We start from the raw sequence: 13,279 nt of genomic DNA on the forward strand, positions 1-13,279 counted from the left end.
CCAATGTGTGTTTTCAAAGAGTTGACAGGAAATCCTATCTGTTGATTGGATACTATGGGTTACTAGACAAGTTGCAGTGAGTCTTAAGTGCAATGTCACATGTGAAGATGTGTCATGGTGGCAAAACATCAGAAAATATTTTGCCTTTGTGGAGGCTCAAAATCACTGCAGGTAGAAAACTCAGATCATTTAATTGTGAAGAACATCTTTGTACATTACCTGATTTGAGTGTTTTACCTGCAGGGATGAAAACAGAGAAATTTGCCCTGTTGGGTAGTTGAGTTACAGTATGTTGCATGTTGCATAATCTGCATAATTATGATGTTGCTGAACTTCAACATCTTATGTTAACAATTTTCATTTGTATTATCTGCATAAGTATGCCCATTGGGTGCCTATTTAAGGGGATTTGCAATGTAATGCCCCCCCCCTAAAACACTGTATCTAGTTGACACAATTAATTTCATCGTTTACATGTTGAATTGTATCCATGTGCCAGGTTGATTTATCTTGTACCAAACTGCTAAAAATCACCCCCAATCACCTCTCATAAAGGTTATTGTAATGTGGCTGTAGGCATCAGCTCTCATGTCTCTGAGTATGAAAACATTCTGCACATGGGGGATCTGCTATTGTAAAATATGATCAATATAAACTTTTGTATTCGGACTAGGAGCTTATCTATTTTGGATACGTGTCATATTTTACTTGGTAAATCTATGTTGGGACTTACTTGTCTATCATTAGAGTAATTTACAACGGCTGAGCGACTCTCTTTCTTTTCTGACTTTACTTTTTCTTTTTTCTTTTTCTGTTCCTGTCTTTTCTGGTCTCTTTTATATTTTGTTATTCACTTGATTTTGGTATCCTATTGTTATGTTTTTAAACTATTTGCTTTTCAACAAGATATGAGTATACTTTGAACGCAAATGGTCCCTAGATTGCTGTAGCAGTCGAGTGACGTAATCTGGTATGGGACGTAATGTGTATTATGATAAATATGACTGTGTAGTGTTATATTGTCAACTGCGCTTTTCCGAGAACTGTGTGTATTTTGGTATGCTACATGGCCCAGGACAGTTTGCTATTGTATATCACATGATTCTATCTCTATATCTTTGTTGTGATATTACTCTAACCCTGATACCTATGTTTATGCTATGTCTTAATATGCTTTTTTTTTCAATAAAAAGAGAATATTTAAAAACAAAAAAAATTTGCCAGATAAAAAATAATTGCAATTGCTGATATTTGCTGTAAACTTATATATATAATATTTTTGGTCAAAATGAAGTGGACTACAAAGTACTGGAAACAGGGATCAAATGTGCTTCTTAGACTTTGTGCAAATGATCTGTGATGTTGCTGAACTACAACACATTGTATATTGACAATTTGAATTAGTATAATCATCATAATTCTGCACTTAGGTGGCTATTTAAGGGGAATTGTGATGTTATGCTGCACACCTGCCGAAGTGCATGGCTCCATGGATTCTAATAGACTATGGATCACTCAAAACAGTAAATGATCACTAGTACATGTCACAATCATCTATGCACATGTCACTTTATGGAATGGATAGGGTTGGGCATATATTGGGGCATATTTGGGGTATTGAATCCGAATCTTATTTTTGCACAGGTTGTATATGTATGTGACTTTTTGGATTAAAAATAAATGAGTAGAGATCATAAATTAAGTAAAAGTTGTTTATGGGAATGGGAATACTCAGTGGTGTTTGATTTTAATCCCTTGGATGGATGGAAATAAAATAGGTAATGGAATCATATTGTCCTATTTGGCCTATCTTATAAAAAGGTGAAATTCTGTATTATTATTATGTATTTATTGTAAATGTTTTTTTTTTAATTCTTTTATTTTACTGAGGAGTCTTTGTGAAACTTAATTTCAATACACTGTAACAAGTTATAGTTTGTATTGACAATAAAGTATACTTGTAATATAATATTGGTACCCCAAGCACATTATATACAATAAGAGGCAGTGTACATTGGCACCCCAAAGGATTATGTACAGTGACAGGCAGTGGGTCTGTGTTCCTACCCTTCAAAAGCTGCCAAGCAAATCTCTGAAATACTGTTGCTCTCTAACATGCAGGAGGAAGAATAACTCTGATTGTATTGATAAGGACATCAGTTCTGCTGCAGTCACTGGGCTGCTCTTCCTACTTTCAGTTAAATTACAAAGTAGCATACAGTTCTACGTACCACTACTAGAGATGTCGCGAACTGTTCGCCGGCGAACTTGTTCGCGCGAACATCGGGTGTTCGCGCTCGCCGGAAGTTCGCGAACGTCGCGCGACGTTCGCCATTTTGGGTTCGCCATTGTTGGCGCTTTTTTTTGCCCTCTCACCCCAGACCAGCAGGTACATGGCAGCCAATCAGGAAGCTCTCCCCTGGACCACTCCCCTTCCCTATAAAAACCGAAGCCCTACAGCGTTTTTTCACTCTGCCTGTGTGTGCTGAAGAGATAGTGTAGGGAGAGAGCTGCTGCCTGTTAGTGATTTCAGGGACAGTTGAAAGTTTGCTGGCTAGTAATCGTTTTGATACTGCTCTGTTATTGGAGGGACAGAAGTCTGCAGGGGTTTGAGGGACATTTTAGCTTAGGTAGCTTTGCTGGCTAGTAATCTACCTTCTACTGCAGTGCTCTGTATGTAGCTGCAGTGGGCAGCTGTCCTGCTTCTGATCTCATCTGCTGACTGCTGCAATAACAGTAGTCCTTGTAAGGACTGCTTTTATTTATTTTTTTGTTGTTTTACTACTACTACTACTACTACTATAAGAGCCCAGTGCTATTAGTCTAGCAGTGTTGGGGAGTGGGACTGGTGTGCTAATCTGCTGCTCCTAGTAGTTCAGCAGCACCAACTTTAATTTTTTTTTTTTAATATTCATTTTTTTTTATTTTACTTTTTTTTATTTTACTACCGCTGTAGTAGTGTATAAGTTGACCTTTTAGGCATTATTTGCCCTGTAGGCATTATTTGCACACTGTTTTCTTCAACCCGCCATCTAGCTGTGTGACCTTGTTCACATTCTGTCTAAATATCCATAATATTACCGTCTCCAGAAAAAACACCGGAGTGACTTTTTTCAAGCAGCATTCATATATTTTACGTAATCCGTATCCACCGCTGTAGTAGTGTATACGTTGACCTTGTAGGCATTATTTGCACAGTGTTTTCTTCAACCCGCCATCTAGCTGTGTGACCTTGTTCACATTCTGTCTAAATATCCATAATATTACCGTCTCCAGAAAAAACACCGGAGTGACTTTTTTCAAGCAGCCATAATATATTTTACGTAATCCGTATCCACCGCTGTAGTAGTGTATACGTTGACCTTGTAGGCATTATTTGCACACTGTTTTCTTCAACCCGCCATCTAGCTGTGTGACCTTGTTCACATTCTGTCTAAATATCCATAATATTACCGTCTCCAGAAAAAACACCGGAGTGACTTTTTTCAAGCAGCCATAATATATTTTACGTAATCCGTATCCACCGCTGTAGTAGTGTATACGTTGACCTTGTAGGCATTATTTGCACAGTGTTTTCTTCAACCCGCCATCTAGCTGTGTGTATTATCGTTTCCAGAAAAACCAACTGAGTTTTTGTTGTTGTTGTTTAAAAAATAATGCCAGGCAAAGGCAGGCCGCCACGCAGAGGCCGTGCTAGGGGCCGTGCTGCTATGCAATCCTGTGGCCCTAGCAAATTGCCCAGTTTTAAAAAGCCAATGACCCTGAACTCCCAAAATGCTGAAGAGGTAGTTGACTGGCTTACACAGCACACCCCATCCTCTACCGTTTCTAACTTTACCACAACATCCTCCTCATCCTCCACTGCTATGGCCACCCCACGTAACACTTCCTCCACCACCGGTGCCCCTTCTTCACTGGGGTCAGAGGAGTTATTTTCCCATGAGTTTCTTGAACTGAGTAATGCGCAACCATTATTGCCAGAAGAAGATGAAGGAGATGAGGACCTTACACCAGATTTAATTCTGGCAGAGAACACGACAGAGATGGACATAATGAGTGATGAGGAGGAGGTCCCCGCTGCTGCTTCCTTCTGTGATGTGTCAGAAGAAATTGATGCATCTGAGGAGAATGATGATGAGGAGATTGATGTTTTGTGGGTGCCTAGTAGAAGAGAGCAAGAGGAGGGTAGTTCAGATGGAGAGACGGAGAGTCAGAGAGGCAGTAGGAGAATAAGACTTAGAAGAAGCAGGGAGGACAGCCCGCAGGGATCAGTAGGGCAACAACATGTATCGGCACCTGTGTTCAGCCGGCCAACGCACCCGCCATTGCCGCCAATGCCGTCAACTTCTACTGTTACCGCCAGATCGCACACTTCCAAAAAGTCAGCAGTGTGGGATTTTTTTAATGTGTGTGCCTCTGACAAAAGCATTGTAATTTGCAATGAGTGCAGTCAGAAACTGAGCCTTGGTAAGCCCAACAGCCACATAGGTACAACTTCTATGCGAAGGCACATGAGCGGCAAGCACAAAGCACTTTGGGAGCAACACCTCAAAGGCAACAGGCAAACTAAAAGCCACACTCCTTCTGGTCCAGCATCTTACTGCTCTACCTCTGCTCTCCTTGACCCGTCTGAACCACCCTCCACTCCGCCTTCCACCTTGACCACCTGTTCCCATTCCAAGTCATCTGCCACCAGCCAAGTTTCTGTGAAGGCCATGTTTGAGCGTAAGAAGCCAATGTCTGACTGTCACCCCCTTGCCCGGCGTCTGACAGCTGGCTTGTCTGCACTCTTAGCCCGCCAGCTTTTACCATACCAGCTGGTGGACTCTGAGGCCTTCCGCAAATTTGTAGCAATTGGGACACCGCAGTGGAAGGTACCCAGCCGCAATTTTTTTTCTAAAAAGGGAATACCACACCTGTACCAACATGTGCAGAGCCAAGTTACCGCATCTCTGTCACTTAGTGTTGGGCCAAAGGTCCATATGACTACTGACGCATGGTCCTCCAAGCATGGTCAGGGCAGGTATGTCACCTACACTGCCCACTGGGTGAACTTGGTAATGGCTGGGAAGCAGGGAATGGGTAGCTCAACAACAACAGTGGAGTTGGTGTCACCGCCACGGATTGCACGCGGTTCTGCCACCACCTCTACTCCTCCATCGCTCTCTACCTCGTCTTCTTCTTCTTCTTACTCTGCTGCTGGGTCCTCCTTCTCCTCCTCCACACCTGTGCACCCCCAGCTCCCCCTAGGCTATTCGACGTGCCAGGTACGCCGTTGTCACGCTGTCTTGGGGATGACGTGCCTGGAAAGCAAAAACCATACCGGATCTGTACTCCTGTCATCTCTGCAGTCACAGGCCGATCGGTGGCTGACCCCACACCAACTGCAGATCGGAAAAGTGGTGTGTGACAATGGAAGCAATCTGTTGGCAGCATTGAGACTGGGCAATTTAACACATGTGCCCTGCATGGCACATGTGTTAAATTTAATAGTCCAACGTTTTGTCTCCAAGTACCCAGGATTCCAGGACGTTCTCACCCAGTCCAGAAAGGTGTCGGCCCATTTCAGACGTTCCTACACAGCCATGGCACGCCTTGCTGACATTCAGCAGCGCTACAACATGCCAGTCAGGCGTTTGATTTCTGACAGCCAGACTCGCTGGAATTCAACGCTCCTTATGTTGGAACGTCTGCTGCAACAACAAAGGGCCGTCAACGAGTACCTTTTTGAACTGGGTGGTAGGACTGGATCTGCACAGCTGGGGATTTTTTTCCCCCGTTACTGGGTGCTTATGCGCGATGCCTGCAGGCTCATGCGACCTTTTGAAGAGGTGACAAATATGGTCAGTCGCACCGAAGGCACCATCAGCGACCTAATACCCTTCGCTTTATTCCTGGAGCGTGCCGTGCGACGAGTGACAGATGAGGCTGTAGACCAGCGTGACGAGGAGCTGGAAGCGCACGATTTCTGGTCGGAATCACCAGAACGAACCCAGGCACCTGCTGCAACGCAGGGAGAGGTGCCAGAAGTGGAGTCAGAGGAGGAAGGTGGCTTTGTGGAGGAGGAGGAGGAGGACCAACAGGAGCAGGCTTCCCAGGGGGCTAGTGGTGACCTTTTGGGGACCCCTGGTCTTGTACGTGGCTGGGGGGAGGAGACCGTGGATGATGCAGTCCTTGATAATGAGGAAGCGGAGATGGATAGCTCTGCATCCAACCTTGTGAGAATGGGGTCTTTCATGCTGTCATGCCTGTTGAAGGACCCCCGTATCAAGAGGCTTAAGGAGAAGGACCTGTACTGGGTCGCAACGCTACTAGACCCTCGGTACAAGTATAAAGTGTCAGAAATGTTACCAACATACCACAAGTCCGAAAAGATGCGGCATTTACAAACCAGCCTGCAAAACATGTTGTACAATGCTTTTAAGGGTGATGTCACTTCAGGAACTCATCAACATTCCAGGGGCAGAGGTGCCAGTAATCCTGCCACGAGCACACCTGCAAGGACAAAGCCCTTTGGCCAGTCTGTAACGTCAGACATGCAAATGTTTTTCTGTCCAAGGCAGCGCCACAACCCTTCTGGATCCACCCTCAAAGAACGCCTCGACCGGCAGGTAGCGGACTACCTGGCATTAACTGCAGATATCGACACTCTGAGGAGCGATGAACCCCTGGACTACTGGGTGCGCAGGCTTGATCTGTGGCCAGAGCTGTCACAATTTGCCATGAACCTCTTGTCTTGCCCAGCCTCAAGTGTGCTCTCAGAAAGGACCTTCAGTGCAGCAGGAGGGATTGTAACTGAGAAGAGAACTCGCCTAGGTCACAAAAGTGTCGATTACCTGACCTTTATTAAAATGAATGAGGGGTGGATCTCGGAGGGTTACTGCACGCCGGAAGACTTGTTCTGACTTCTATGCAGCTGTCCTTCTCTTCAAGCCTCATGACTCCACACACAGCTGTCCTTTAGCGTCCTCCTCCTCCCTCCGCCACCGTTACAAACTAGGGTGCAAACCCTACTGGTTTAATTTTTTCTGGCCTCTGTGCTTCAGTGGCTGCAACCAAAAAAACTGGGCAAACAATGTCTACAAGGTCAACGTATGGCAAAAAATGACTATTTTCAGCATTTATATGGCATATTTTTTCTGGCAACTGTGCTTCAGTGGCTGCGTCCAAAAAAATGCATATTTTCTGTATTTATATGGCATAATTTTTCTGGCCTCTGTGCTTCAGTGGCTGCAACCAAAAAAATGCATATTTTCAGCATTTATATGGCATAATTTTTCTGGCCTCTGTGCTTCAGTGGCTGCAACCAAAAAAATTTATATTTTCAGCATTTATATGGCATAATTTTTCTGGCCTCTGTGCTTCAGTGGCTGCAACCAAAAAAATGCATATTTTCAGCATTTATATGGCATAATTTTTCTGGCCTCTGTGCTTCAGTGGCTGCAACCAAAAAAATGCATATTTTCAGCATTTATATGGCATAATTTTTCTGGCAACTGTGCTTCAGTGGCTGCGACCAAAAAAATGACTATTTTCAGCATTTATATGGCATATTTTTTCTGGCCTCTGTGCTTCAGTGGCTGCGGCCAAAAAAACTGGGCAAACAATGCCTACAAGGTCAACGACGTTGACCTTGTAGGCATTGTTTGCCCAGTTTTTTTGGCCGCAGCCACTGAAGCACAGAGGCCAGAAAAAATATGCCATATAAATGCTGAAAATAGTCATTTTTTGCCATACGTTGACTCAACGTATATGGCAAAAAATGACTATTTTCAGCATTTATATGGCATATTTTTTCTGGCAACTGTGCTTCAGTGGCTGCAACCAAAAAAACTGGGCAAACAATGTCTACAAGGTCAACGTATGGCGAAAAATGACTATTTTCAGCATTTATATGGCATATTTTTTCTGGCAACTGTGCTTCAGTGGCTGCAACCAAAAAAACTGGGCAAACAATGTCTACAAGGTCAACGTATGGCGAAAAATGACTATTTTCAGCATTTATATGGCATATTTTTTCTGGCAACTGTGCTTCAGTGGCTGCGTCCAAAAAACTGGGCAAACAATGCCTACAAGGTCAACGTATGGCAGTTGTTTAAAGAGAACAGTAGATTACTAGCCAGCAAAGCTACCTAAGCTAAAATGTCCCTCAAATCCCTGCAGACTTCTGTCCCTCCAATACAGAGCAGTATCAAGCAGATTACTAGCCAGCAAACTTACTATCATCTGTCCCTGAAATCACTAACAGCTCTCCCCCTACACTATCTCTTCCAAGCACACACAGGCAGATTTTTCAGATACATTTTTGCCCTTGATCCCCCTCTGGCATGCCACTGTCCAGGTCGTTGCACCCTTTAAACAACTTTAAAATCATTTTTCTGGCCAGAAATTTTTTTTTTAGATGTTAAAGTTCGCCTTCCCATTGAAGTCTATGGGGTTCGCGAACCGTTCGCGAACCGCTCGCGTTTTTGCGCAAGTTCGCGAATATGTTCGCGAACTTTTTTTCCGACGTTCGCTACATCCCTAACCACTACTAAACCTCCAATAATTAGTGCTGCAGTGCAACCACTGGGCAAATTTGCCCATGGGCAGTTATCTATAACAGCCAATCAGTGATTAGCTTTTTAAAGCCAGCTGCAAGTAGAACAATTAATGCAACAATTTGATTGGTTGCCATGGGTTACTGCCATGGGCAATTTTGCCCAGTGTTGATAAATGACCCCCACTGTCAGACTACTATCCATAGCAACACTGACAGACAGCATCCTGGGCTGACCATATACTGTGCCAATTACACTTCTGAAATTCTCTCAGTGTGGGTTTTGGCAGGGGAGCTGGTAGCAAACCTTGGGGGGAGGGGGTTGAATAATGAAACTTGAAGAAATTAGGAAAGGGTATCTTATTCCTAGAGCTATGTGTGAGAGATGTGATTTTTTGTTTTCAAAGGGTTGTGACTGAAGGGTCTTATATCCCCTGGTAAAATGTAAAAGACCGTTAGCTGTAACCTGAATCCTTCTGATTTTATATGTTCATAGAAATCCTTCTGACTTCTACTAGTATTATAAATTATAGTTGAGGGTATATTATGCTCCCTATGCATTGCATTTTAATCAGAAATTTGTGATGCTGCCCCTCGTCTCGCTTACATTAAGATAGGGGTCTCGTGGGGGCCGCATTGGTAGCACAGAGAGAAAAATTGCGCTCTCTACACTAGACAAGCCAAATTTTTGGTTTAATAAACGGAAATTTGGCTCTTACCAGGGGCTTTTTGCCACCCCTGGTAACTTCTGGAGAGCTGCTGCGTGACAACCCTTTTATTTACAAATACTGTAGAATCTACAATAGAAATACATAATAGCCATATACATCTAGATGGGTAATTCTTGATCTGAAACCTAGGTCTGTAAGTGCCTGCCTGGTGCTTGGATTCGGCATGTGGTGGAAGGAGCTGGGGAAGACCCGGTGCTCAGTTGGATAGCTCACAGACTAGCAGAATTAAAGGTGCAAAGGTTTTTTTATTGACTAAAAAGAGCTGTACACAACTTTAATGTAGCAATTACAAATGAGCCAATATCTTCCTGCTTAGTTTGCGCGTCCCCATAGCAACCAAGTTAGATGGTTGCTATTGGTGTGCACTTACTGGGAGGGCTTTACCAGGTCATTGTTGATGAGCGTTCTTGTCACAGCATACAAAGTGCGCTCAGAAGTATTTTTTGATGCCCATGCGTTGCCTACTAAGTCTATCATATATGCATGCTCCAGGGTCTTGGTGAAGCAGAGGTGGATGATGTCCTTTAACTTACAAGTCAAAAACTAACAACAAGTTATATTAGCTTTGGAGCAGTTAATTTCTGATAGCCACCACCATCCCTCCCCCATTCCACCCAAACGAAGATGGGCAACTATCAAATTTGTACCCTCACCAGTCCCACCAACAGCTGATGGATAGCCGGTTTCAAAGTCTTATCTCTCTCAAATTTGGCTTCCATACCCCTCCACCAAACCAAAATATCCACAGCCCACACCCTCCATAACCCTTTCCCCCACCCAAAAAAAAGAAAAAGCCCCCCCCCCCGAACCAAAGCCTAAACAAAAAGACAAGGCATCCACTATAATGAAGATAGACTTGAAATCAAAGGCAGGCATCCAATAAAAATGCCTAGAAACAAACAAAAAGGCAATATCATGTTCTTGAACACAAAATGAACATCACTATAAAAAGGAATTTTCCCATGACTGCTTTGGCATGAAGGTTCTACAAAGTAAATCCCCTGCATAATGCAAAGGTATACCAGGAGCGAGCTGACTCTAAAGACCTGATGCACCATCCATAGCTCTCCGATTATAGATTTTACAATGCCCCGCCCCTCAGGGGTTTCATCCGACCCAAATTTATACTGACATCTCCCGTGCCATAGATGGGATTTATATACTGTAACCACTAGGTAATCTCGTGGTTGTGGCTGTGTTGTCTGGCTGACACACCATAGGACAGTTCAGCATTGCCTAATGTGTTTAGGAGTGGAGCACATAGAGCTCAGGAGCCAGTTAAGACATAGAGTAGGGGCTGGGACTGTCGTCCGTAGGATATATATGAAACATATTTTTTTTGCAATAAATTTGTATTAAAGTGATACTGACAGAAAAATGATCATTCAAAATATTAATGTACATCAATAGTTACCTATAGCTCATGTTGATCCTTTTTCACTGATGGAGCTGCTTTTGTAAGTAATTGTTACTTGAAATTCCTAAGCCTGACTGTTTTGCCAACCTGACTGTCCCTTCTCAATAGGGATGCACCAAATCCAGGATTCTGCCTTTTTCAGCAGGATTCGGCCGAATCCTTCTGCCCGGCGGAACCAAATCCGAATCCTAATTTGCATATGCAAATTAGGGCGGCGAGGGAAATCACGTGACTTGTTGTCACAAAACAAGGAAGTAAAAAATGTTTTCCCCTTCCGACCCCTAATTTGCATATGCAAATTAGGATTTGGATTTGGTTCGGTATTCGGCCAAATCTTTCGCAAAGGATTCGGGGGTTCGGCCGAATCCAAAAAAGTGGATTCGGTGCATCCCTACTTCTCAACATGTCAGTTAGAGTTTTTAATGCTAACAGACTGCTGAAGCTCAAAAATGGCAGCACCCTCACAAAGGAACACGGAGGATCAGATGGGTAATATAAAAGCATCTGTAAATACTTTTATGGCAAAATTATAGATAGCATGCGAAAACAATATTATGATAGATGTAAAAAAAAGTTTTAATTAATGGTGTCAGTATCTCTTTAAGCAGTTTTTTCTGCATTAGTAGTTTCTTTTCAAAAGTCAAAAAACCTTTCTGTGATGGTGACATTGGAGTTTATGAATAATAGACTTCCTTTAATTCAGAGTTTTTAGAACAATGGGTTTCCAGAGAACACAACCTATACCTGTGCATTTAGTCTGAGGACGTTATATTTGCTTATCCCAAAGCTGCTAATAATAGAACTTGGTTTTAGTTTAAAAATGCCATTTATTAATGTATTTTTTGCCCCCTACTGCAAGTTTATGAAAAGACAGGATTAGTGTTTTTGCTGCACTGCTCTGTGCTCCTTTGTCACTGTGTGTGTCTAGCACAGTAATACACGGCAGTATCTTCAGTTTGTAGATTGTTTGTTTGCAGATATAACTTGTTGTTATTATTGTCTTTGGAGATGGTGAATCTTCCTTTAACTGCATCAGCATAGTTTATGTTACTTGCATCATATATATTAGACAACCACTGTAATCCTTTCCCAGGAGCCTGTCTAACCCAGCCCATCCAATGATCACTGAATGTGAAGCCAGAGGCTGTGCAGGACAGTTTGTGAGACCCTCCCGGCTTTATCACCACTGACTCTGACTGGGCAAGTTGTACATCACAGTGAACTCCTGGAATGATAAAGAGCATTTATTAAAGTGATGTCTTGAGAAATGTAAGTATCTGATATCACCTGAACATTCCTACCTGATAAACACGACAGGAACATTAAGAAAACAAGCAATGACTTCATACTGACAGTGTGAGTTATGGGACTGGCAGTTGGATGCAGCACATCTGATTCCTCTACTTTATCTGGGAGCTGCAGGTTTTTATAAGAGCTTAGTAGAAAATATGATTTGTGATTTGCATAATATTTGGGAGGAGTTCATATAACATGAGAGCCTATCCTCCTCCTTTACTTTGTGCTAAACAATTCTGACATGTATGTATTTGAACAAGAACATTTTTTCCATGAAATTTTCCATATTTCTCTTTCTATAATTTTATAATATTGCACTGTGCCAAAATTCACAATATTGGAGAAGAAAGAAAAGTACCCCGCTTAATCAATTAAACTAGAGCAGTCACAATGTAGGCTATCTTGTAGCCTTTTTCAATTAACTTAAATTACAAATTTAAAAATACACACTTAGGTAAAATCCCACTGATTGTCCTCTAGGTTGAACAATCACTGGAAAGTTAAATTAAATTGTAAAGTGCAGTGCAATAAGTTAAATTCATCCAGCTACATCAGATATATAAATTAACACAATTAATTAAGTTACATAGTAATAAAGTGCAGTACAATGTAATTAATTCAGTTAAATAACTTTAAAACCACTTAGTGATCTTACCCACAATAGAACCAATTATACAACAAAGGAGGTCCCTTAACAGAGGTTTATTTATTTTAACTATTTGTGTAGCAGTGTTGCTCTAAAAGATAATTTGATTAAATTCCTACATCAATTAAAGAAAATTAATTCATGAAAATTAAAGTGCTTTAGAGTGCTATATTAATGAATGGTAATACATTGCTCTAAAAAATTAATTCAATTCCTACATCAATTAGAAAAAATTAGTTCATAGAATTTAAGGTGCTTGAGAGTGCTGTATTAATGAATGGTAATTGTACTTAAGGTAAACTGAAGAATAAGTTAATTAAAATGACCGCACATTCATCAGATAAAAACTAAAATCAATGCTCAAGTTCATGAATAAAGAAGGAAATTTGAAAAAAAGAGGAGGTGGAGTTGTCCCAAAACTACTACCAGAAAGGTGGAGAAGGCAGAGTAACCGGGATTGTGGTCTCAAATTTTAAACTAAGCCCTAAGCTGTTGAAGGCTAATATATCCTAAGAAAACACAAATCCACAGACTTCTGGGAGTTCAGTGTTAGAGAGAGGAAAGAGTATGAACCGAGCAAGGATTTGCGATTTCACCAACCCCCCAAAAGGTTCTTGACCCAATTGATTATTAAAATATTAAGCAGCTAA

General features: G+C 42.0%; 1 protein-coding gene and 1 gene segment (V, D, J or C); both read right to left on the reverse strand.

The window, feature by feature from the left end:
• The window catches only part of LOC101027262 (uncharacterized), an 834,796-nt gene that overhangs the window by 614,642 nt on the left and 206,875 nt on the right, over positions 1-13,279 (reverse strand).
• Positions 11,599-12,118, reverse strand: LOC121394416. The segment is given in 2 exon segments: positions 11,599-11,912; positions 11,989-12,118. Coding segments are annotated over 2 exon segments (360 nt in total).

This window comes from Xenopus laevis, chromosome 1L (assembly GCF_017654675.1).
Source record: "Xenopus laevis strain J_2021 chromosome 1L, Xenopus_laevis_v10.1, whole genome shotgun sequence".
In the NCBI taxonomy this organism is placed as follows: domain Eukaryota; kingdom Metazoa; phylum Chordata; class Amphibia; order Anura; family Pipidae; genus Xenopus; species Xenopus laevis.